The following is a 26435-nucleotide window of genomic DNA, read 5'->3' as shown; positions in this document are numbered from 1 at the left end:
ACCACAGATACCGTTGTTTTAGCCACGGAGTTGGCTGCATCAGAGGCTCCCTGGAGGGAAGCTCGGGCCACTGACTTGTCCTCTTCCAAAATGGCCACAAACTCCTGCTTAGACTCCTGGGGCAAGGAGTCAGTGAATTTGGCCATGGAACGCCATGTATTATAGTCATATCTCCCCAGCAGTGCTTGCTTGCTGGAGGTTAGCAGTTGAATAAATCTTTCTGTCAAAGAGATCCAGCTTCTTTGTCTCTTTATTCTTGGGGGTTGAGCTTGACTGCCCATCTGTCTGTCTCTTTCGTTGGCGGCTGACGCCACCAGCGACCCTGGGGACAGGTGCGAGTACAGATACTCAAACCCCTTGACAGGCACATAATATTTTTTCTTGGCCCTTTTAAATGTAGGGGGGGAGAGGAGGAGGTTTGCCGTAAAGCCTTGACAAGCTTGATAACTCCCTCATGGATGGGAAGGGCTACTCTAAAAGGGGCTGCTGCTGCCAAAATGTCAAAGAGGGCATCAGTGGCTTTTTCAGTTCCTTAGCCTCCAAACCCAAATTCACAGCTACCCTCTTAAGTCATCCTGCGGGACCATGGCAGAAGGACTCACTACCACCTCATCAGGCAATGATAATGATGAGGCAGGTAAGGGTGGAGTAGGCGACTGTTCTTCTGCAGCTGGGGTAGCCCCTTCCCGGGGTATCCCTGAAGTCCCAGCAGCTTGGTCAGTTTCTTCATCCAAGTCTGGGGGCGGGCACGACATTGACTCTGAGCATCTCTTGGATGTTCCCAATATCGTTGTTGCACCTGTGACCTTAGGACAGCAGGGAATCCCCATGGGTTCCAGAACTGCCATGGTCTGGGCCATTGCGTCGGTGGCCATAAGCCCGTTGTAGGCCAGGGGGTTTAGGAGGGAACCTGGAGCCATGGCTGGGTTCACTTGACCCCTGGACAAGATGCTCTCCTCTCCCTCTGGATCCAAGGGGTCCTCTTCTGGGGACTATGGTGGGGTCAACTCTTTAGTGCACTGGTAGGTGCAGTGTCCCAGTACCGGTGAGCGGTGTCAGGACCCCATCGACCGGTGCCTAGCATCTAGGGATCGACGATGGTACTCCAGCAACAGGGTAGTGGGCATTCTGGAGACCAATGCTGTGGCTCCGGGGATTGGCACCAGGACCCTGGCGACCTACATTGAGGATCTGGGGATCGGTACCGAGAATCCAGGGAGCAGTACCAGGAGTCTGGTTGATGGTGGCAGTGCTTGGGGGTCCTGGTGACCACTGTCGAGGCATCAGTGACCGATGAGGGGTCAGAGAGCGGTGTCGGGGATCTGTGCAGGGTCCCTATTGTGGGCTTGCCCCTGGACCTACTCTTCCAGCACGGGGTCTCAGCGCCGAGGTTTATCTGCCCAAGGAGTGGGCAGCACCGGGAACGAGAACAAGTCCTTGACCACCTGAAAGGCCTCGGGCGTGGAGGGCACCATGTACCCCTACCACTGCCAGGAGTCAGAGGTGGATCCCAGGAAGGACTGGGAGCTCTAATGGCTGAGGCTGTAGCCGACCCAAGTTCTGGGGGAGACGAGCAGCCCAGCGCGGGTCTCGACTTGTTACTCCGCTCCCTGTTTGTCCTTCTTAGGGACCGGGGAGTTCCCTCTTCTAGCATGCAGCTTCTTCGACACCAGGGATGCCAAACAGTGCCGGGATGAATGCAGTGCCGGTGAGGCGCTTCGAGTAGATGCCAGATATACTGAATGCAGAGTCCAAGTGGTTAGGCTCAGAGTCCGGTCTGAGAGCAGACTCCATCAGGAGCGTTCTTAACATGATGTCCCGGTCCTTGTTAGTGCGGGGCCTGTAGTTTCTGCAGATCCTGCACTTATCTCAAACATGGTTCTCACTCAGGCACTTTAAGCAGCTCTGCTGAGGGTCATTTATGGGCATGGGCATCTTACATGAAGCACATACTTTAAAGCCAGGGGACCAGGGCATGCCCCTGCAGGAATGACTACAACTATATCTAACTACTACCTCTGACTAATTAAACCTAACACACTATGTACGCTAAATCTACAGATGAGACCAATGATAAGGGCTTGCCAAAGCAAGGACGTTCCAGCACAGTCACTGGTGGTAAGAACAAACAGAGGGAGGGGCCCGGCAGCGCCCCTTATACCAGCGCATACGTGCACCACTACAAAGGGCACTAGAGCCGGCCCTACGGATTCCACTGAGGGAAAAATCTCCAGCACTAGTGCATGTGGCACGCACACACACCTGACATGGAACGGAGATGAACAAGCACTCAAAGAAGAATTACTGCATCTACCTTAATCTGTATGTGTGTACTACACTCACAGTCGGTGCCTGCCCCACAAAAAAATATATGAATCATTCTGCTCTGCTCCCATGCTTCATGGGCACATAGCTACATTGTGTTTAAATTTATAACTGGAGTAAATTTTACTAACTTCCCTATGCTATTAGAAATCCTTTGTGACAGGAAGAGCTGATCAGACCATATCATTAGTAAAAGCAGAAAGTGAGAGATATAGAAAAGAGAGGGTACACACAGGGGGTTGGGTTCGGCTCAGCATGTTAGATACTGCTAGTATTAGATATTGCTAACCCAGATGTGGGACAGACATGCCCCTCAAAAATATTGATGGGAGAGAACTCTGGAGGAAAGGGAAACCCTGTCAAGGTCCCATTATGCAGTTTTCTTGGGGTGGTTTCTTTGGATGCCGTTGCCTCCTGCAGAATATCCTGCAATTCTACCCTCATATCCCTCAAGATCCTCCTAGATTGAGCAAGAGAGCAAGGCCATCCATGAGGAAGCCTTCCCTGTTAAAGAACATAAACATAGGTTTCTTGTATCTTCGATGAAACCCAGAGAATATGTAACTAAAGATGAATGGTTGAAAAAACTAACGTGAAAGAGAAAAACTTACGTATAGCATCCATTTCTAGAATTGCCTGCTTGGCCTGAAAGATATAAATTGTGCAAAAACAGGTCACATTATACAAATATACTAAATAATGTCACGACACATACAGTAGCTCAAAAATTAAAACATATTTCTACCTAATAAACATTATAAGCCATTTTTCTTTGCTCATTTTATATACAGTGTAGATGGTTCCACACAGTATGCATTACACTGGACTGGCATTTTACTCTTCCAAGGTTAGTAAAATAAATTTTCCAGATAGCAAGTAACAACTGCTGCTGTTCACTGTACAGGTCCCACCCCAGTTCCCCTTGCCACCTACCAGTACAGTGCAAAGGAAGCAATGACTAGCTACACTGTATTAGCTGAGTATCTTTCTAGTATGAGAAAATACCAGCAGCTGTGGAGCTGGCATACCTGATTACACTAACCCCACTAGAGAGTGCAATGAGAACACGTGGCACTTTGGCTCGATTTGACTTGGCAGACAGACTCTCTCTTATGAGCTGGTGGAATTTAGAGCAGCTAATAGGCTGCTCCAATCTCTGTTGGGACCAGCAGAAAACTGGCAGCAGGATAAGGGAGCTTTAACTAGTTCTTGGACAGCTCCTACCACATCTGCTGTGTTCAGAATCTTAAACATAATCTGGGGATTCTAAATATATGCCCATTTGAATGTGAATGCTTCCTGGACTCTTGGGAGTTATAACAAAATAAAAAAAAAGTTAAATTGGAAAAACTACTCATTTGTTATAAGAGGAGAAAATGTATTGTGTGTCATGAAAAACCAAGTATAAACATTGCTCCCTACAAAAAATTTCCCGCCAGATTTTTAAAAAAAATTTGTTATTGGATTTCATCTGCCTTAGAGACAAAAAGTAACACCAAAAATATATAGTTTATTACTGTTTAAATATCCAAAGTCAATATCCCAATACTATTCCTGTGTTAATATATTAAAAAAAATAAAGAAATAAAGAAAAAGCTTTGAGTGTTTGTATTTCTAATGATGCAGTTCAGTTTCTTCCACTAGGTGTCGTGAATGGACTACCACAAATGTGTGAAAGGACTGGGAGGAAGAAAAAAAAATCAACGAGTGTGAGTAGACAACACTAGATGTTTATTTTATTTGACTATTTTTCTCTTGGCATAAGCATAAATTATTTCTCAGGGTTGCAAAGGATAACTAAGATTTCTCTTTATGAAATTGTATTTGGGCAAGAAACTTGAGTAGAAAATGTTTTTAATAATCCATTAAGAACTAAAGAGCGTTTAAGTAAATAAGTTGCTTGGTATAAAAGTTTAATTCACCCTATAATATTTTATAACAAGTGTGCAGCTTTCTATATTATAATGTTCATTATATTACAAATATGGGGCCATATCCTTCCATCAGTTTTTATGCAAAACTGCCATTGACTTCAGTAGAAGTTCTACATACAAGAATGACAAAATAGAGCCCATAGCTTTTTTCTAAGGCCTTGTCACCAGTTGGGTGTAGGCAATTCTAGCAATGCACTGCTTTAGATATATCAAGGCAGCTGCATCAGTGCAAGTCCCCAGAGCAGAAGTACTACACTGGCATAAAAAGTGACTTACGCTGGTCCAGCTTACCTCAGTTTCAAACCAAGCTCAATTACACAGATGCAAGTCACTGTTTACACTAGTGCAATGCCTTTACAGTACAGGTTTGCTTTGGTGTAGCTACCCTGGTATAACTACAGGTGCAAAAGGACAAATCCTAGTGTAGATAAAGAATATGACAAACCTATGAGATTCTAGGTTTCATGTGCCTAAGATATTTTGCTGGAGTTTTTCCCTTTCAGCTTTATGAATCATATGAAGATGTAAAAAATCATCATATTACCTGAATTCCATTTCATTCATGTAGAGAGGACTTTTGACAGAAAAGCTGCTTCCAAATGGTCATGTGACTTTCTGCTAAAAGCAAGTGCCTTAAATAATACAAATATTTAGATTACAGAGTTAGTTTGTTTACCTTAGCAGGAATTTTAGCAGGATGATTTTCTAGAATTAATCTCTTCAAGTGAAGAATCCAAAGGCGTTTATCTTGTTGTGATTTAGCCTGTTGTAAAATTAGGAGATAGTCAGATAACTCATTACTGTAGCCATTCAGGGATTGGGCTGTACTGGGGTGGACATGAAGTACCTAAGGGCAGAATCTGACCCACTTTACTAAAAATATTAGGGGAGATGGGTTTTAAATACAGAAAATTGGGTGAATGTTTTATTTGGCATCATGCATAACTACATGTCAGGTTATGTTCAGAGCAGGGAGGTTTCTGTCATACCTGTACGGTGTGCTGCATCTTGGGATTTTTGTAGTGGAAGACACTAAAGCTAAGTGGTTCCTTTGGTATTACTTCAACAAGCATAAGATTGCCACACTGTACAGAAAGAAGAGATGGTGAATCACAGAGCAGAATTTAAAGAAAGCTGGAAACTGGTTCAATCAGCACACTACTTTCTCCGTGACATACCAATATATGAGCTTTGTATGTAAACATTTCTTCTCTCTTCTTTGTAATAAGCAGCAGTTTGTCAAAGAGGAACAAAGTGCGCTCATTTTTGGCTCGTTGAATGCGGAATGTTCCTTCTAAAACCAGCTCTCCATAGCTAGTGAGGTCTGGCCCTTTCCAGTTAGTGAGTAAACTTTGTATCTCCTGAAACAGAAAATTTTTTTAAAAAAGCATATTCTAAACAGTATTTTATTAAATAAGTTTTAAATTCAAAGTATGATCTGCTGAGGACAGCAGGACATGTTCTAGTCCAACTGGGTGAAATTTGACAAAACACTTTCTGTGAAAAATGAAGATGTGGCAAAACATTTAGCAGATTCGTATTGACTTTGCTGAATTATATTGGTAAATAACCTAAAAAATTCTGAAAATTCTGAAACGTTTTGTTTTCAAAATGAAATATTTTGAATTTTCAGTTCAAAGCAACTTTAAATTTCATAATTGTATTTAATTTTAATCAAAAATTAATTTTAAAATTTTTACATTTTAAAACTGTCAACATTGAAATGAAACATTGCAATTTTAACAAAACAAAACATTTTGTTCTATCTGAAACTTTATTTTTATTTATTTATTTAAACTTTTCTGTTCACTGAAAATTCATTTTCAGGTCAATCCAAAACAATCCCTCCCCCAATTTTTCAGAATTATCAGCAAACCGAAAAATTTGTTATTAGCTCAGCTCTATGGATAGTCAATGTTCAATAATGAAAAGTTAATTCCCATGTGATGGCTGTTGAAGGACCTATGTGAAAAAAGTAGGCATCCACATTACAAAAACTACCATCACAATTAGCTCTAATTAGCACCCTTGTTGCCATGCACAGCAGAGATGATAGAGACTGAAGAGCATGGAGATTGAATTTTGGCAGTGCTGCTACCTCACTGTACCATTATCTGTCCTGTGAAGAATTATAAAACTTCAATTGCCAGGGCTCTTAATCTAGCACTTCTCACCAGGACTAAAAATCACTAACTCTTTTTTTAGTTGCCCTATTTTGGTCCAATTTTTTTCTTAACATTTCTTCTCCATGTTATTCCTGTTTTTGGTGACTGGCCTAGCGGGGCTTAGATGTAGGCAACCTGGAGAATAAAATAATACTTTACAAATACAGACTTAAACTTGCGCCATTCCCACACCCAGTCTGAAATAGTCCAAATTTGATGACCTTCTGGGGAGGCTGCAAAAGACATCTGTTTGACTGGGCTTTTGCAGAAAGCTGAGGGTATGCTTCCTAGATGATGGAAGGGCAGAAAGCGGTTTTTGGTGGTAGATGGCTGGACAAGTTTCTATTGAACAGATAATTTAATGGACCTGAGATATATTTGTATTGCTAATGGTATATTCTGGTGGCAACAGCCTTGAATAAATTTCTTTTTAGTTATTATTTAAATCAAAATAAATAAATAATACATACAAATAAACATAACAAACAGTGACAGCCTTAAGAAAATGAAGCTCTGTACTATTGTTCTTTCCTTTCCTCGTTTCTTCTGGTTGTTTGTTCTCCATCTCCATTGGTATAACTTCTATAAGCATCACATCTTACAGGTCAGGTGCTAGTAACCCCTGATTAGACCCCACCAACATTAAGGACATTTTCAAAAAGTTTCTAACCAAAGCTAGCACCACTTCAACTCTGTTGTTGGTAGCAACGTTGGGAAAAATTTCCTCATGCAGATAAGAGTTATATTTCTGAGGTAGCACACAGCTGTGAGCTTCCTTCAAATAGCAGAGTGGTTGCTATACATCTGACAATACATTAAAGCATTCGTGGCAGTCAATGGATTGCCAGTCCTCTAGGATTATCCTGGAGTCTCCAGGAATTAAAGATTAATCTTTAATGAAAGATTATGTCATGTGATGAAACCTCCAGGAATATGTCCAACCAAAATTGGCAACCCTAAATAGACACAAGAGAAAAAGTTGTTAATAACCCATGAGATATCTTCGTGAGCTCACCTGCAGCCTGATAGCATGTTCATGTTTCCTCTTCATGTCATTAATATGCCATGCCACTCTCTGCATTGTATCTATGGCGTCCAGCACCACATCATAACCCTCAGTGTCCTTGTCAAGGTGATTTTCTATTTCCTAATGAAACAAATAAGGAGCCAGTTATTTTCAGCTTGACTTTTCAAATCAGATGTAAGGTTGACAAGGCCTTTATTGTCCTGGCATCAAAATGATGTGAATGCAATGTTGCTTCCTGTGGTAATAGTGTGCTATCGTTACCAATTTGGGCTAGACACAATTGGCAAGGCAAAGTCTCACAGTCCGAAGTACCACTCAGACTGCTGATGCCAACGTGCATACTAGCAGAATGACACTTGAGCCACCAACACAGCACGTTAATATGTGTGTGTATATGCGCACGCGCGCACATGTGCACGCCACACACACACACACACACACACACACACACACACACACACTCTTACTTCACTACCCTCTTTCTAGACGGACACTCATTTGATTTCTGAAAACAAAGGGTATATGTATCCTGCCTACAAAAACTTGACTTGATTACATTCATTCAGAGTTAGGCTGGGGTGGGGCAGAAGGAGTACACCAGACACTTTAAATTAAGATCTCTGTGTCTTTACATTTAATTACAATGTGATCTTGTAACAGAAAACATATGTGGAAAATGTTAACAATAAAGCAGGAATTCCTGACAATGTTCTGAATTCAATCCAGTGGATACAGAAATGGTTCATGTTTCCCCAATCATCACTCCTCACAAAAATCAGACAAATAAATGGTGTTTATAAGTATTTATCTTCCCTTCTAACCGCCCCCAGCATTTGGACATGGAGAAAAAGAGCTGTTTTTCATCTAAAAGAAATTTTTGCATGAAATTGCTTACTCCTGACATGACACTCTCAAGCAAGATTGGAATAAAAGACCGGAATAAATCTAATTATTTGGATGCATTAACCTATTCAATGTGTCTAAAACAATTACCATATGCTTTCCACTCAAAACGTATTTATATATTGTCAAGAGATTAGAGACAGAAAACATTTCCATGTGTAAAAAACTGAATGTTGACAAAAGAATGCACATCTTTAAAAAAATCTAAAAAACTGTCCCAACCTCCCAGTGTAGTAATACATGCAGGGATGTGGAGGCACAGCAGTGCTAGATAAAAATGTTTTTGAACCAGCACTTACATGCAAAAGCAGGTGGTACTTTAAGATTCGTTGGACAGGTTTTAAGAGATATGATCCCAAGGGCAGAGAGTGTTGTAAAGCTTCTTGCCGTTCTCTGAAGAACTTGGCCAGTGTTTTGTTCCTCATGCATTCTGTTAGCACAGCAACTGACCTGAAAACATAATAAATCTCCTTAAAGATATGCTGTTTCTGTATGTATGAACCTACAGTCAGGAATTGTTTCTTTCTTTCCCCTACTGGAAATATCAAACCCCTGCCGATCATGAAATTCCTATATTAGTTTTGAGCCCAATCCTACTTTCCTTTCATATGCAGAACTCTTTTTGGAATTACACATTGCAAAATAAAGTCCTTATTTTATTATTAGTGGAGGCTAATGGGGATTTATAAAGTAATAATGTCTTAAATAAGCACTTTTCATTTTTATATCATCATTAGTTGAAAGAAAAAAAACCAAACAAGTAAACAAACACCTTTATACATATGAAAAAAAATTTGCTTGTATTTTAATTGTATTCTTTACTTACACATCTTCTAAAAAGGGACAAAGCAGAAAGAAAAAGCAAAAAAGAGAACAAAATATTCCTACCTTGGATAATTGGTGCAGTACTGTGTATATATATGGAAATCTTCACTCTAGATATGGAGACAAAAGAATACTAAATATTCAGATTTTATCAAAACTACCTACAAATGCTAGGATCAATGCACATTATTTCATTGGACAACATAAATTCAACCACATTGTTGCCAGTTATTACACTAATATTATCCCCCTCTCTACAAAGTTATTCTTTTGGCTGCTCCCTTTGCCCAAACCCTAACTGGCTGCCTGCTTTCACATCGCTCCATATCCTTGGAACAACCTCCCATGAAACATCTGCCAATCTTCCTTTGCCTGTCTTTCAAAAAATTCTAAATTCAACTATTGTACGAGCCTTCAAGTGAAAAGAAACAAACCCCACTCTTTTCTGTATTTCCTGTTTTTTTATTTACTGACTTTCATGTTAAGGGTCCTATCCTGTGATGTAATTCTGCAGGGATGTGGAATGTCCTCATCTCCCACTCAAGCCATCCAGCGTCTTGCAGGATCAGACTCAAACTAAATTATTTGGGGATAGGGAGCCTTATTTGTTTGGCATATTTACATGTCAACAACACCACACACAGTTACATAACAGTGCTATATAAACGATATATACAGTGTTGTTGTAGCTGTGTTAGTCCCAGTATAATAGAGAGGCAAAGTGGGTCTTTTATTGCACCAACTTCTGTTGGTGAGAGAGAGAAGCTTTCAAGCTTACAAAGAGCTCTTCTTCAGGTCATCTATTATTTTCACTCCTTTTGAAACATCAGCACCAGCCACTAGGCCAGATGGACCATTGATCTGACCAGAATGGCCATTCCTATTGTGACAGGGTCAGATCAGAGAGTGCTAGAAGGCCAATATATCAGCCCCAGGCTCAGCAAGTCCCTTTTCCCCTGGTAGGGGAGCAGGGGTTACTCCAGGTTAATTAACACACCTGGAGCCAAATCAAGGCCCCGCCTAGGTTTTATTAAAAGCCTCCCCTCTAGAGAAAGGGTGTGGCTGGAGTTGTGAGAGTAAAGTGACCTACCAGCACGTGTGTGCAGACAAGATACTGTCAAGAACCAGGAGGGTTTAGGAGGAGGAGCAGAACGCCGGCAGAAGAGAACCTTGCAAATACAAAGACCCGGGGGAGGGGGGGGGGGGGGGAAAGATGTGTGTGTGTGTGGTGGTGAACCCTGCCCGAAGAGGGCAAAGGACCTTTCCCAGATCTTGAGGCCTAAGGGAAGAGACCTTACCAGAAGGGAAAGATTGAACTGGACATTCGGTTTGGGCACTACCACACCCAGTGGGGCTGTCAAGGGTCAACAGCCTTCCCTGGCAAGGAGGCCAGGAAGGACCCCCATCCAAGCAGGGTACGGACATTAAGTCAAGGGGCATGAGGAAGTAACACAGGGAAGTGAGCAGCTTTCCTGAAGCAACAGTGTGAAGCTGCTATTTGTAGGGTCCCTGGGTTGGGGCCCGAAGTCGAGGGTAAGACTGCCCCTCCATGCCCCCCCGGCCATTCACTGGAGGGGCAAGAGCCTCAGTGAAGAGGCCATGGCCTGTGCGAACCAGAGACAGGACCAGGAGCCAGCAGGGAGTGGCCATCTTAGAAAGGATGTATTACCCACCCCCACCACTAGAGGGTGGAAGAACACTAAAGGGTGAAGTAGTTCCCTGACCTTCCACCAGAAGGAAGCGCTGGACCCACCGAGGTAGAGGAAGAGCTTTGTCACACTACTTTCTTAAGCAATTAACTTTTGAATTTCTTGACTAATGAATTCTTCATCCTGATCTTGACATCTTTGACAGTACCTTAAAACTATTTTGCTAGCTTTAAATTTTTTTCTTTACTTAAAGAAAAGTCAGAAAGGAAGGAATAAATATGGAGATAAGCTGCTTGTCAGTAGAATTAAGCTCCTTTTTATGTAATTGTTTATCTTAAACAACTTGCATGCACATCTGCATTTAAGTGTGCACCTGCAGGGTTAAGGAAATATTCTACTGGGCATGTTGAGTATGCAGTTTTCAGACAGTCATAAGTAATTTCACAGTTGAGCAGAGACTAAGCATGGAAAATATTAGCCACAAAGGTGGGTGTTTTAGAAAATTATGAGTGTACGAGAACAGGAAGTTACCATTGATGCTGTTTTGTTCAAACTTTAGTGGGGTTACCAGGCACCCCTTGCAATAATGCTGTTTCATAATAGCTTTTTGTGCCATTTGTATTCTAAGCACCAGAGCCTGATTTTCCCTGCCCTCCTGCTTGCCCCACAACTTTCCCCATACCCATCACTTTATTTTGCCTGGGACCTTAAAAACAATATTCCTTCTTGCATTTTGGTGATGTCTGGTTGTTACCTCCATCCCAAAGACAGCTGCATGTTGCTGATGTGCAATTTATGCAACGCTTTGGTATCCTAGAGGGTGAATGGGAAGAAAGGTGTTGGGTAACTATCAAATATTTTTGAAGCAATTGCTCTCCCCATCCTTGCTATTACAGGACCTGGAATAATAAACAAGACACCGAGATTCCACTACAGATATCTTCATAAGTTGTTCTAACACAATGCAACACAATCACCATGCTCCAGGAGTGGTACTTTCTGAGCAGTAATAGCTCATTAATGCAAAGACCAGATATCTGTGTTGAAAGAAAGTCACAATGGCAATATTTAGCGTCCTGAAGACCAGTGTCACTTCAGCTGAAGGCTGTCATGGGATAAATGTGTTTTAGAATAGTCATTGGACAGAATGAGCTCACTCAGTTGCCTGTCTTCCCATCCACACTTCCCTCACTTTCTTCTCCCTTCCCCTCTCACCTTGTCCAGCCTCTTCACTATAAGCTAGCTTATGCCACCTTTACTTCCACTGAGTAGTACTTTACTTCACAAATAGCCTCAATGAATCCATTGGAGCTATTTGCAAGTTTAGTTACTACTCAACATTATACAGGAGTGTGCAATTTGGCCCCTATATGCAGAGTCAATTTTGGGGACAGCTCAGTAATTATTTCAGCTTTTATCGACTGATTTTAATATATTTTTTAAAAATCATTCTAATTCCAGTCCAAATTTCTCCAGGGGAATATAGTTCTCTCAGGACTCATTAGTTCACTTGTGCTACAATCCGGTATTTCCTTCTAAATTCCCACCCCCATCTTCATTACTGATCACTTTGGTTTAGTCTTGACAGAGATACAGTTCAATGATTTATTTTAGTCTTTCATGCTTGGACTAATTTTGCTGTGACTGCTAGTTTTCATGGTGGTTTACATACGCCCTGTATCCACACCCAGAGACAATAAGCTTGTGTCATAACCTATTACTGTACATGCTTGGAACTAATAGCTAAGGCTAAAAAACATCTCAGCCAAATCCTAGGAATTAACCAAACCTCAATGAGTAGCAGACGTATAATTTTCTTAAGCAACCATTATTAATCAAGTTATCCCTCTTATTAAGCCAGGAGTGCTAAAGAGGACAATAAATATGATAAAATTCAGTATCAATTAAAGTAAGACAACTACAGAACAAAGAAAAATATCAAATGCAAGTAAGAAAAGGCAAAATATAACAAGAAATCTTAAAATATTATGAGTGAAGTGCAGTATATTCACATGGCCACTTAATCATAATATGATTTTTTTTAAAAAGTCACCACAGGACTGAGGTACAGAACATAATGTTTTCTGGGACCATTTATTCATAATGGATGCTTTTCTGCTATTCAACTGATAAGAAGAGCTTTAAACTGGGAGATGAGGGGAGAAGGTTGAGAGAGACTTGTGAAATCTTCATGCCTGGCTTCAATATATAGGAGCAGGAAAATCAGCTAAATGAAGATATAGTAATGGATAATGGAATACCACAAGCTAGAAAACTGGGTGAGGTCTGAGGGAAAGAACTGAGATGATTGTACATGAATGCAAGGAGTTTGGGCAATAAAATGGAGGAATTGGAACTACTGATGCAGGAGGTCAAACCAGCTATTGTAGGGATTATAGAAACGTGGTGGAATAGCACTCATGCCTGGAATATAGCTCCTGAAGGGTATGCAGTTTAGGGGACATGGGAATAGAAGTAAAAGTAGGTAGCACTGTAAGGAAATATGAAATGATAGTATGAACAAAACAGAATCTGTTTGGATGAAAATCACTTTGGGGAAGGATTGTAAAAGAGGTTTTGTCAGGATAGTGATAGGGGTCTGCTATAGCCCCCCCAGGGTTAGCCTCTGATATTGATGGTGATATTATTAGAGAGAGAAATACTTTTGGGATCTGTGTTATGATGGGAAAGTAACTTCCCAGATATAGATTGGAGAATAAATGCCACTAAAGCTGGTAGGGCCGAGCTGTTCTTGGATGTGATAGATTACAATTTTCTTTATCAAATCATCACTGAACCAACAAAAGGTGGATGCAATTTTAGACTTGGTTTTAGTAAGTAGTGAGGACATCATGGAAGAGCTGGTTATAGCACATAACCTTGGATCGAGTGATCACAATTTGATTCAATTTAAATTAAATGGAAAGATAATCAAAACCAGTGTGATGCAGCTGGGAAAAAGGGAAATGCAATCCTAGGATGTATTAGGTGAGGCATTCCCAAGACAGATAGAGGAAGTATTAATGCCATTGTAGAAAACATTGGTAGGATCTCATGTGGAATTCTGTGTACAGTTCTGATCACCCATGTTCGAGAAAGATGCAGAGAAGGGCTATTAGGATGATTAGGAGAATGGAGTGCCTGTCTTATGAAAGAAGGCTGGAAGAGCTTGGCTTGTTTAGTCTAGCAAAAATAAAAAAGGCTGAGAGGGGATATGAATATCTATAAATACATGGGGAGGGTAAATAAATAACAGGGAAATTGAAGAGTTATTTTCGCTGAAGGACAATGTTGGCACAAGAACAAATGGATACAAGCTGGCCATGAACAAATCCAGGCTAGAAATTAGAAGGTTTCTTACCATCAGAGGATGAGGTTTTGGAACAACCTCCCATTACAAGTTGCAGGGGCAAACAACTTAATTAGCTTTAAGAGCCAGCTGGACAAATGTATGAGTTTGATTGTATGATGGAGATGCTTGTGATGGTGGGGGACAGAACTCAACAGCCCTCAGGCTCACTTCTGGTTTAAAAACGTGAAATGTGTGTTCCTGACGCTCATGCTGCAGGGATTCAGCCAGCCAGCAGCAGAGCTCAGAAAGGGATCCACCACCCTTCCCCCGCACTCCTTTCCCCAATACTCCATTGTATTCTGGGAGGGTTTTTGTGGGTTTTTTTAAAATCTCCTTCCTCTGAAGCACCAGATTGACCATGACTGAGGTGGGCCAGGGCTCTGAGGTGGTATTCTCTCTCAGGTGCTTAGCTGGCTGATTCTTGCTCACATGCTCACTGTTTAACAGATCACCATGTGTGGGGTTGAGAAAGAGTTTTCCCTCAGGCCAAACTGGCAGCGACCTTGGAGTTTTTCACCTTCCTCTGCAGCGAGTGGGTGCAGGCCACATGCCGGGATCATCTCGGTATAGATCACTTAATCATTTCCCTGTCATTGCAGTGGCCTGGAGCAACAGTGCACCTCAACCTCTCCTATTCTCTGCCTGTGGCACACACTAGCCCAGTCTCCTATGGGTCTTATTTCATTTAATCTCATTTCAGTTGTTGGGTTTACCGTACGTGTGCTGGGCGGTGTTGGGTGGCCTATGATATATAGGGGGTCAGACTAGATGATCTGTTGGTCCCTTCAGATCCTTAACCTCTATATGACTTCCATTTGACTGTTCTGCTTTTCAAACCGCATGAAAAAGGATATATTGTAAAATTTTAATGGAAAATATTCGTTGTTAAACAAAAAACAGATTTAGCTTAGAGTTTTACACTGCTGTCCATCAATGTAGTATCTGAGCATCTTCCCTGTAAAATCAGTAGCAACAGAGCAGTTTTCTGCATGGAGTCTCTGGCACATCTCCCTTTTCAGAGTAAAATTCTTCTTTGGGTAGGTAGGGTTTTGGGTTTTTTTCCCCAATAATACATTTTAGTCTAGCTATAAAAAAGGACAAAATAATACATTTAAAATAAAAATAAATTTTCAATAAATGAATGACAAAATGAAAATTATCTGCCCACCAAGTGAGATGGTAAATACTCAAAAAATACTCACACATTCATAACTGTTAAGTCTTTTTAAAATAGTGGCATGTACACTATTGCCCTATGAATTGGACAGACTGCATACTTTATACTCAAGGTACCTTTGGGTTCACAAATGCATTTCACCAAACTATGGCAGTACCGTAACTGCATTAGATCTTAAAGAGTTAGGTAAGTGGAAAGGCCTGTAGATAGTCAACATGAAAATTTTATCTCCAGTATGGTATAGTTGGACTCATTCAAAGCGACAAATCAGTCAACATCATATACTTTCCTAAATCCATTCCAGAATTGCTTTTGATGTTAGGAAGAGCTAAGCATATAGATGGTTGTCAGACTATGGGCATAAATCTGCAATTTATGATATACAACAATCCTGAATTCTTAGAAACATTAACATCTTGTAGTGTTAAAAGCAAAGCAACCATACTATATACACCTCCCTAGATTTTACTTCTCTATTTTTAGACATGAATGTGCCTTTCAACATGGCTCATGGCACATGTATATTTAGTGAAAAATAAAATCTATCTTGTTTCAGAGCTAAAGAAAGAGCATGACATACAAACAACCAAATCAAATTCCCCTATATCATGACCCGGTACTCATCCTACCCTCCAGGAAGCCCCTGAGAGAGCACTGCACTTCTAAAGCCAAAATAAATCGAGCTCTGTTAGACCAGTCAGCGATGAAAACTGCAGAGTCAAATGTTCCTCCACTGAGATTGCTTGGGTACCTGTCTCTTGTCATTTACAATATAGACCTGGTAGCTCAAATGCCTCAGTTGATCTCATCTGCTTTATAACAGATTTTAGGGAGAGGGTTGTTCTACCAGGCTATGTCTTCATTACAGAGTTTGCCAGGGTTAGCCTACACAGGTGGAGCATTCCCACTGCAAAATGCTACTCATACCAGACATGTAACTGGTGCTGGGATGGATTTCTGGTGCAATATCCTATGGTTCTTAGACATGCACTAAACTGGTGGCTGCTCTATTAATTTGCCAAGTGCTCACTGTCTCTAACCTAGCACAGAGCTGCTGTTCATGGCAGTGACAGGAAAACAATGTATTTATGTAAATAACTTCCAAGGAAAGTTACTCATTATTAATACAGACTGTTCTGAAGATGAAAGCAAAAAGTATTTGGCAGCAAGAACTTTTATTGAGAATCTCAGTAAAGAATTCAATCTGCAAACCACAAAGTGATTCATAGGGCACCCGAGTGACTTTCCTGCCTCTCCGTTTCTTTTCTGTCCACTAGATGTAAAAACATCATTTGGGGGTACATTTCCCCTAATGATGGATGGGTCATACTGATGGAAAAGGTGGGTGAGGTAATATCTTTTTATTGGACCAATTTCTGTTGTGAGACACACAAGCTTTCGAGATTACACAGAGCTCTTCTTCAGGAGTTACTGGTATCACTCCACAGCTTTACCAGAAGGCTGATACCAGGTTTTGGCCAAGTGGCAGCATGGCATGCGGGGTTTCTTGGACAGTATCAATGTGCAAATGCTGTGAAAGTGCAGCAAAAAATGGAGCAGACAAACTTGGGTTTATAAAGCAAGTGCAAAAGAAGGCAGGAGTTAGACAAGAAAATACAGCCTATGTAGAATTGTGGGATAGGATTAGAGGACTAACTGCACCCACGTTTAATTAGCCTGTGTTCTCAGTGCAAAGCGGGTAGGTTGCCAGCCTGGGTTGAAGTGAAGCTCAAGTTAAAGCATGTACCCTCAGCCTTGCCTGTTTGCTTTGTCTTAAAGCACCCTTAAGGTTGGGTTAGATGTTTTCCTGTGTGGATAGAAGGAAGGCTGGGGATACACCTGGGCTACAGCCCAGGCTAACTTTGCAGTGAAGACATATCATCTCAGACCCAAAGTTAACACTTTGAATTGCACACAGAAATAGCTAGGATGCCAGCAAAGTGGTGAAATGTGTTTCTGTGAATATTTTAAACTAGAGGAATCCCACTACTGGGGAACCTACAGAGCGGATAACTAACTGGACTAAATCCCTTAGAGAGTTCTGAAACCCAACTGCATTCATCAGTATCCTTGTGTGGAAGCTAAGGTGAACCCTGGTCTACACAATAGCAGGAAAAGGTCTAACCAAGCCAAAGTAGTTATATTGACATCTGCAATCACCAAACTAGATTTAAAGTGTGGTCATCTCTGCATGGAGTCTGAAATCACCTTGTATGGGCCCACAGTTGTCATGAAGTGAGAGAGTTCCCTCACCAACCCAAAAGAGCTCTTGACATGGACTATGAAGCCTCCTTAATCAACAAGCCTTAGCTATCTCAGTGCCACCTGTAAGAAAAACCTCCGTCAATTCAGCAAGGATTTCAGATGCAACAGGAAAACCTGTGCACCTCAACTATCCCTTGCTTATGCTTAGCCTATTCCAAGATTAACATGCAAGGCGAATACTGTCAAATCTTATTTTGGAACAGGATGTCTCCTACACTGAAACTCTGGCAAAAACCACCTCTACAATCCTCTTTCAACTCTTGCTGCACTGTGGTATATATAAAAGGCACTTAAAAAGAAAATAAAGGTAAAAGATGCATCAGAGTGTAAGCATCTGTGGTGCCGATATGCTGAAGCCAACTGCCTGCTTCTCCTCTTTCATTAATGATCTGCTAAATTAAAAGCAAGACTTTCCATCCCCATTAAGTTGCTGGTTGTGTTTCAGAAGTGTACGTTCTAAATTTCTGGGTGCTGAGTGAAAAGTGCAGTGTGCCAGAATTAAACACTCCCTTACAACTCCTCACTTAAATGTAAATGTGTGGAATACTGAAATCAGTCTTCTAATTAACACTGGCATCCTTACAATGAAAATGAAAGACTGGGAGCTGGCAAGAAAATATATAAACAAACTTTTATGTGAATAATTAAGTCATAGTTAAGCTTGCAAGGGAAGCCTCTTATCAGCCTCTGATTACAGTTACTAGCAAAAGCCAAAATGTTTCAGAAAACTAATGTACTGAAGTTAACAAATTAACCTGCTAGATATACAAGCAGGAAACACAGCTGGTGTAAGCTGGCATAGCGCCACTGACTTCAATGGAACTACACCAGTTTATACCAGCTGAGGATCTGGCCCACAATGTATTAAAATATTGTCAGACTCCATGCATCAGGATTTTTTAAATTCCATTCATGATCTAGGAACAAATGATCCATCAGCAAACTGTGAGATGACTACAAATATATAAAAAATTATCTTTTGTCCCTTGCCAAACCACTGACTGCTTTCAGCTATTTGCAATAAAATGCAAGATGGTATGAACAGGTTTTTATTTAAACAATATTGTAATTTATTATTAAATATTTATGTAATGTCATAGCTTTGCATGGTTCTTTGGTCTGTTAGTGACTTTACATTATCAGCTGATTTACCATCAAAGGTATCCTGCTGAGACCAACAAACTAAGCTGCAGGTTTTAGTCTGTATTTACTATGGGCAGCCTGTATTTTATTTACTAAGCCAAAAATTCAAATCCACAACCACCAGTCTTTGCTGAAAATGTGCCAACAAGTTCACAATTATATCAAATCATGGATTTGCACTTATTTAAAAAGATTGAATGTTTTCTAGGTGAAATTCACATGATCAAATGCTGTGTGACTGTGAGCCTATTTTCTTTTGTATATGTGATTATGCCATAAAAGCAAATTTTATTTAGCACAGGGTCATACGTTGAGTTCAAGTTTAAAGCTGACTATGGTCAAACTTGGACCAAAATTAGCTTTTGCAAAATGAAGCTTATTTTACACACACACACACACACACACACACACACACACACACACACACACACACACACACACACACACACACACACACACACACACACACAATGGTTTCATGAATATAATGTTATAATTCCAATAAGCACAGGCTTTTTACAACAAATATTTCCCTACATCCTATGCCTGCAAATACTGTAGCATTGCATAGAGTTTGAGAACCTGAAAGTGAAATTGACTTACTATAAGCAAAACTTAGCTAAACTGAATAATCTACTTTCCCTTTCAAAGCTTAATGAAATGCAAAAACTAAACAAAATATGAAAATAGTGAAAAGTAATTTTTTAGACATGTATGGGGCCAGATCCAGAGCTGGTGTAAGTCAGCACAGATCCATTCAAGGCAATGCATTTAAACTTTACAATTTACACTGAATTTGTGATAATTTACACCAGGTAAGGATCTAGCCCATGATGTTTAATGTGACAATGTCCCTTTTGATGTTTATTTCACATCAAGGTTCTTGCTTTGTATGCAATCTACGAGCACACTTGGAATAATCAATAAATCACCAGAGTCCCGTATGAACCTATCCAGCTTATGCAATTCTTTAATGAGGCAATTTTATCCCCATGACCCTAGGCTTGGAAGATACTAAAGACCCAGAACTGACTACTGGAATCTACTAAAATATAGCCCGAGATTACTGTACTGAATTCTACCCCAACAAAAACAGACAGGTGAGGTAAACTGGTTCAGTTCTATTTTTGTCTGTAATTATCTGGATGAAGTCTGGATTTCCTAGGATTTTGCTTGGTAGGATTTCACACTCCAGAAGCTTCTGAGGCTGCTTACGTATCTGACCATTAGCCAATCATACAATCACCCGCATCATTTAAAAAAGGAACAGAAGGGATGAACAGTGATCCAGAAATGGTGTGTGGAACCCAATGGACAGAAAACTGATTCTTCCCCTCTATTTTGCTCTGCAAGGTTTATCTTGTTAAAATCACACCAGACATCAAGTTTAGGCATTCAGAAGTTAATAGATTCTTCTTCATCTTGCCTACAGTGGCAAGATGTTCTGCTGACAATTCTTGTCAGTAGTAAGATATTATCACTTACCTTGGAAACAAAGCATTCTGCTATAGCCACAGGGTCATTTTCACAGTTTTCCAAATCTTGCAAAAGTTCACTAATAAAATAAATAGAAAGGAAGAAAAAATGAACATCATACACACATACATATATATGCTTCCTCTTTGTCTCCTCCCACATCATAATAGCCATTCCTTTTTGAGCATTAATTATAACCAGACCAATATTCAAACCTACACATTTGCTGTTCCTTCTGCAGAAAATACAACTGTAATTTGCCTTTCTTATCTGCTATTTGTGTTATCTCCGTTCATTAGGGTCTGCAAACTGAGTCATGCACACTCGTATGAAAACACTGATTGTGTCCACACCAAACAGGTTTCTGCTCACACGTCTGCCAAGTAGTCATCTGACTGGAGATCTCCATGTTCATGTGGCCAATTTCAACACATGCACAACACAGATGCACACAAACATATGCCTAGAATTACATGCACTTGATTTAGGGAGTTCCATTTCTGATCCTATATTAGGTGGTCAAAAGCAACACTTACACTACTACCCTCAACCACCCTAAATGAATTCAGATTTCATTCTCTCTCTCAGGATTTTGTACTAGACCCCATCACCATTGCACTGGAGGGCCTTCCACTTTAAATAGATTGGCAAAGCAAGGTTGTTAGTTGACTTGATGAGGTCCTCTGGTCTTCTCCCTTACCTGATTATGGGAGCTCTGGTTGAGATAAATTTGTTTTGGGAATGGGTTCTTGGAAATGACATTCCAGCATATACTATTTATAAACCGCAAATCATAACATGATCATGGGATATTGATCTTCTAAGAAGAGATGAACCAATTCTCTGAATAGAGTCTCTTCAAGTTTGTGGGAAATATGCTGACTTCAGTGCTTGTATTCTACTCACACCAAAAGAGTTGGTCAGCAGGTAAACTTGAAAATCAGGAGTGATGTTCATGTACAATGAAATTTAAAATGCAGTGAAGCAAATGTCCTATTGTGTAACAACTCCTGACTTCCATATGTTCCATGTTCCATATGTTCTAGGAGGCTAGAAACACCTAGCCTGATAGAAGGAAATTAGGAGAAGTTATCTCAGTTACTCTGTGAATCTCAGATGAGTAGCAGGAATGTGTTTCATATACAGAAAGAATTGTAATAACTTTAAAGTAAGAAAACCCTTATATACCTTTAATAACTGGAGGGAAGGAAGCTTTTTCCTTGAAAGAAAGTTATAAACTGGACTACTGGATGTCTAGAAGAAAACGCAGAAGAAAATAAAACCCCCAGAAGTAATACTTCTGACACTCCAAGCAGGAAATGAATTCTTTTATAGCGTGAGCAAGGCACTGAGGGAATACGGTCACTGTTGTCCAAGATTCCATTCTTGAGGGATGATTCAAGAAATAGTTTGATCATTCTTATTTTGTAGGGTAAAACATATAGAAGATGAAGGGGAGAAAATTCAAGCAGAGGAAGAAAACCTCTGAGCTTTCTACAGTCTTCAGCTTTCTTAAATCTGGAATGATAATCACACTTAGACAAAATTAAGAACAGTAATCCTAATGTCTTGTCAAAGAGATTACTTATAGGACCTAACTTCTTTTCAGGAGATCCTTTCTTAGGTTCCATTTTTGTCCCAGGTGAGAGCTGGCTTCTGGCATCACAGTTCTGCATGGGGGAATTCTAAGCTTGCATCTGAAAGATTTCTTCATAGAATCATAGAAGATTAGGGTTGGAAGGGACCTCAGGAGGTCATCTAGTCCAATTCCCTGCTCAAAGCAGGACCAACCCTAGTGGACATCAATTCCCACTTGAAAACAAGAAAAGTAGTAATAGAACTAGGAGTCCAGACTTGTATTTTGCCCCTCAAATTACCAAAAAAGATCAGTGTGTCCAGAAGTTGGACCATGAGTCAAAAGACTTTGGTAAGGGGAGCTTTCAAAGTAGAGGCCCTGATGCAAGCATTGGAATTAGCCTCACAATAACCACCCCTTGACAATCGATGCACTCTAAATGCAACAGTGGTTCAGCTACAAGAAGCTCTATGAACTGGATCACAGTCTTTCATGTTTAAGTAAAGGCCACAAAATCCCAGTATTACAAACCCTTATGAAATCATCATAGATAAATCCTACCATGGGTCTACAATAACTACCTTTTAAAATTAAGTGACTGATCTTTATTTCTCTGAATACCCATAAGCATCTAAATCCACATTCCAGGTGAATGGCCAAATACTAGTTTAGAAAAAAAAACAAACTCACTTTGAAGCTATAAAACCACACACATACACACTCCTGCCAAATGCAACTTTTTCTAAATGTAAAAATAAATAAAGTAAGCAAGCAGACTCTAGAATGCATTTAGGACCCTGATGCTACATGCCAAGTTTCAGACCAGAATGAATTTTTATAGAGGAGAAGTAAATCCCTGAATCTATAATGAATATGCTCAGAATCTTCAAATCTACAATTTCCTCATAGAACTTGGAAGACACTAAAGATAGTTTTACTAGAACTTCAGAAGAATTTCAAGTGTAAAGCACACGATGCATCTCTAAAATACAAGCAGAACTATTTCTCCTCAAAAGTGATCTGAAAAGCTTTTTAACTGGTGAAGTTCTTTGTTTACAATTCTGCAACAGTCAATGCAATACTAAACAGTATTTATACTAAAGACTTATTTTAGTATTTATACTAAAACTTACAGTTTTGCCAGAACAACTGCATCTGCACTAGGGGCTTTTGCCAGCACAATTATGTTGGTCACAAATCAAACCTCATCCCACCCTTGACCTAAGTAGCTATGCCACCAGAAGTTGGTAGCGTAAACTTGGCCATGCTCAGAGTAGGGGGTGATGATGACTATTCTCCAGCTGGTGAGAAGGTCAAGCACTTTACCCAGCTGAGACTGGGACATGAATGAAGGCAAGCTGTCTGGAGGTCAGGCCAAATAAGTCTGATGTGATGATGTTGGTAGGTTGCAGAAAGGAATCTGAGCACAGTGTGAGGATTATGTTGGTCCCTTAGATTGATGATATTTGTCTGCTGTTTATTACTCAAGTTGGGAAGTTGGGGTTCTTGCTGTTGGAGGATTAGGTGACAGCAATGGTCGAGATTTTTTTCCCTATGTCAGTATCATGATTTTATGGCTCCATCCCTTTATGTTTAGGCTACTTCCATATGCTTCCCATAAAATTACAATTTAAATCCATTCCGAAGCTGAAGAGGGTGCAAGATGCAGCAGCCCCTTGATGAGCAGGGTATCTCGCTGTGAGCACATCACACCAATTTTCCATGAACTACATTAGCTGCTTTAGGTTTCTGGGTGGAGTTTTAGGCATTGCTTTTCTTCAATCAGGTCCATTAGGGCTTTCCTACCTGAGAATCTACCTCTCTCCTATCTGATACTGCTCCAGTTGTAATCAGCGGAGGCATTTTAATCTGGCACCCAATAGGAATGTGGTCTATTGGCAAGGATATTCTCTGTGATGAGCCCTCAACCTTAGAATTCACTTCCCCATTTTGGTTTGAAGGAATCTGATGACCTGCCAGACATGATGAAAAATATCTATTTTGGGCTTTCTGGAGAAATAAGCAATGAGCAAGGGAATTGAGGGAGTGTAGGACACCAATACTATCACTAAAGTTTGTTTGTTGCTTGTTTGGTTTGTTTTTGTTTATGGTGGTTGACCTTGAGTATGTGGATGAAATTATGCTGCTAGATTCATTACTGTATCAATAGGGTTTTCAAGAGTTCGTGAATAATGCCTGGAACATGGGATAGATTTATTTATTTATTTATTTTAATATTTTTGTTATATAAATCAAAATTAGCTTTGAGGGGCGGGGGGGAGAACTTTGCTGATAATTCTTAGCAATAAAAGAGCAACTAATTCTTAAAACATTGATATTTTAAAATATAATGTATTTTTATTAATTGTTTTGCTATTTGAAATGAATACACTTCAGTACTTTGCAAAATGCTGTCTCTACATTGCCAAATTTCTTTCTTTTGTAGGAAGAAACTGCATATGGGACAGGAAAGTAAGAAACAGGTTTCAGTTTGCAGCATTTCCTTCTAAATGTTCTGTCAGAACTGGCAGAGTTATGGTCCTATACCTGCAGATGTTGCAAGACCTGCACAACCTGACAACACCTATAGAGACTAGAGAAGATTTCCTCCAAGTGACCTGTATATGGAGAGAGAGAATTTGGGAGTTTAAGAGAGTGCACGGGAGATGCTCACATAATAGACATGTTAAATAAAGCTGAGAATTATTTTAATGCAGAGTCTCAGTGTATTAATTCACAATGCTCCTGGAACACCACAGAAGCCACATGCAGTGGATGCGTAGCTATATTCAGAAGGAAGGGATTTGATGATGTCCCTTTAAAAAGGCAAGAATTTCATTTCACATAATCTTCAGGATAGGCTCAGCCACAGCAAGGGGAAGTCTATGCGCAAATATCTACAAAAACACAGCACAAAAGGCAGAAAGGAAAATACACAAATAAATGAAAGGCAAATTTTACTCATACAATCAGCAGCTAAAATCACAATGCACAGATGGCCTAACCAGAAACATAAAACAAATCTTGTTGAGAATCAAAGAAATATCAATTTCTTATTTTATATTCATTGGCTGTACTTACCCAGGAGAAAAGTATTTTTTCCCTTAATACAGTCTCCTCCCTTGTTTTCCCTTTGTCAAATATTAACTTACCTGTTGAAATGGTAGATATCTTGTATATTTCCAAATAGGGCTGATCGTTCTTCTGTCCCCAGGGAGAGCTTGGATTGGTCAGTGATACAGTCAAGATAATCCTGTGAAATAAATGAGAAGGATGCCTTAAACACTCCGGTCCTTTTCTAGATCTGTAAAAGGAGCTAACTTTAATTGTGCAGATGAGTCCCTTCATATCAGTTTCACATTATTATTACAGTAATCCTGCTCAGTAGCTCTTCTGTGAACAGTCATTCTATTATGAAAGATAACAATACTTATCTGTTCACTCAAACCAAGAAAATAACTAAAGACTGAATGCTAAGCTATATTGCTTAGATTGGACAGTTTACATTTTTCTAGCTACCGACATACAAATGAATTCAGATTTCACCCATGACAGTTTAATTGTTTCAGTTAATAACTCAGTAAAGTCAATTATGTTCTTCCACATTCATTTTCTTTTTAATGAGTGTCTTTTAGGAATTTTTTTTTAAGTGAGTTATATTGGTAAGACACCTGGATTTAACAGTGATCCCATGAATAGAGTCTTGGAAAATGCAATCATTTCAAAGCTATAAAGAGGATTTGTTTTTAATCCCAAAAGGAAGAAATGCACTCACACCACCAGTTTGTACAGGATAAAACTCCTATATGTTTATCTCTTGGCACACAACTGATCCATGTGGGCGGCATGTTACACTGGGATATACTCTAGCAAAGATTCTTTTTTTTTTTGTTTGTTTTATGTCTAGAATTACGGTAAATTGTATTTAATGACATATGAACCAGGTAACAAAGTATTCAAGACAATATTATTCTTGCAAGATCATTGCTGTCAAACTCTTCCTCTGGTTCTGATAAGGGCTCTACTCCCCAACATGTCACCTTTCATTATCGTGCAGCTCCTCACATAAGGAGAGCAAAACCCATAGAGCTATTTAGCAGAGCATAAGTCATAAACCAAGGAACCCAGTGCGTTGCTACAACATTCATAAAGAAACTCTGCAGGCGGAAGGAAAACAATAAAGGAAAAGTAAAAACAGCTGAAACAATGTGAAATAAAAATAAATAAAATCCTTTACCCTGGGGTTAGACAATGTGGTGTGGCATCCTACCAAAAGCAACACAACATTCCACAGTACTAAAAGGAAGGAACCCTGTGAGATGTCAACTAGACTATGAAAATCTTTACAGTATAATTGCATTCCAAAGACATTAAAAAAAAAAAAAAAAAAGACACACACAGGACCAGATTCATCCTCAGTGTAAATACTTTGTCTTGACTGGATTTACATCAGGTATGAATTTGACCCTTGGCATTTAGATGCACTCACAAGGAAGATTTTGAATTACAGAACCTAAGTCTCCATTCACATACCCGTTTCACACTAGTGGAATTGCATTGGCTTCAGCACAATGACAGGTGCAAGAAAATCAGGATTAATCATTCCTGCTCCTTTTTA

At 40.0% G+C, this 26435-nt stretch overlaps 1 protein-coding gene across 5 annotated transcripts in view; it reads right to left on the bottom strand.

Moving 5' to 3' along the window:
• The window catches only part of PLEKHG1 (pleckstrin homology and RhoGEF domain containing G1), a 187458-nt gene that overhangs the window by 22810 nt on the left and 138213 nt on the right, over window positions 1–26435 (bottom strand). For all 5 annotated transcript variants that reach the window (XM_067542403.1, XM_067542401.1, XM_067542405.1 and 2 more), the window contains 9 exons: window positions 24970–25070; window positions 20251–20320; window positions 9243–9289; window positions 8654–8804; window positions 7440–7571; window positions 5438–5620; window positions 5249–5344; window positions 4936–5022; window positions 2937–2970 (listed from right to left, as the gene is read on the bottom strand). In XM_067542403.1, coding sequence (XP_067398504.1) covers window positions 2937–2970; window positions 4936–5022; window positions 5249–5344; window positions 5438–5620; window positions 7440–7571; window positions 8654–8804; window positions 9243–9289; window positions 20251–20320; window positions 24970–25070 — 901 coding nt within the window. The remainder of the gene's footprint in view (window positions 1–2936; window positions 2971–4935; window positions 5023–5248; window positions 5345–5437; window positions 5621–7439; window positions 7572–8653; window positions 8805–9242; window positions 9290–20250; window positions 20321–24969; window positions 25071–26435) is intronic.

Source organism: Emydura macquarii, unplaced genomic scaffold (genome assembly GCF_026122565.2).
Source record: "Emydura macquarii macquarii isolate MOO-44397 ecotype Brisbane River unplaced genomic scaffold, CSIRO-AGI_Emac_v2 contig_705, whole genome shotgun sequence".
NCBI lineage: Eukaryota > Metazoa > Chordata > Testudines > Chelidae > Emydura > Emydura macquarii.
Note: the sequence above shows the minus strand (reverse complement) of the source record. Positions and strands in the feature narration are given on the sequence as shown.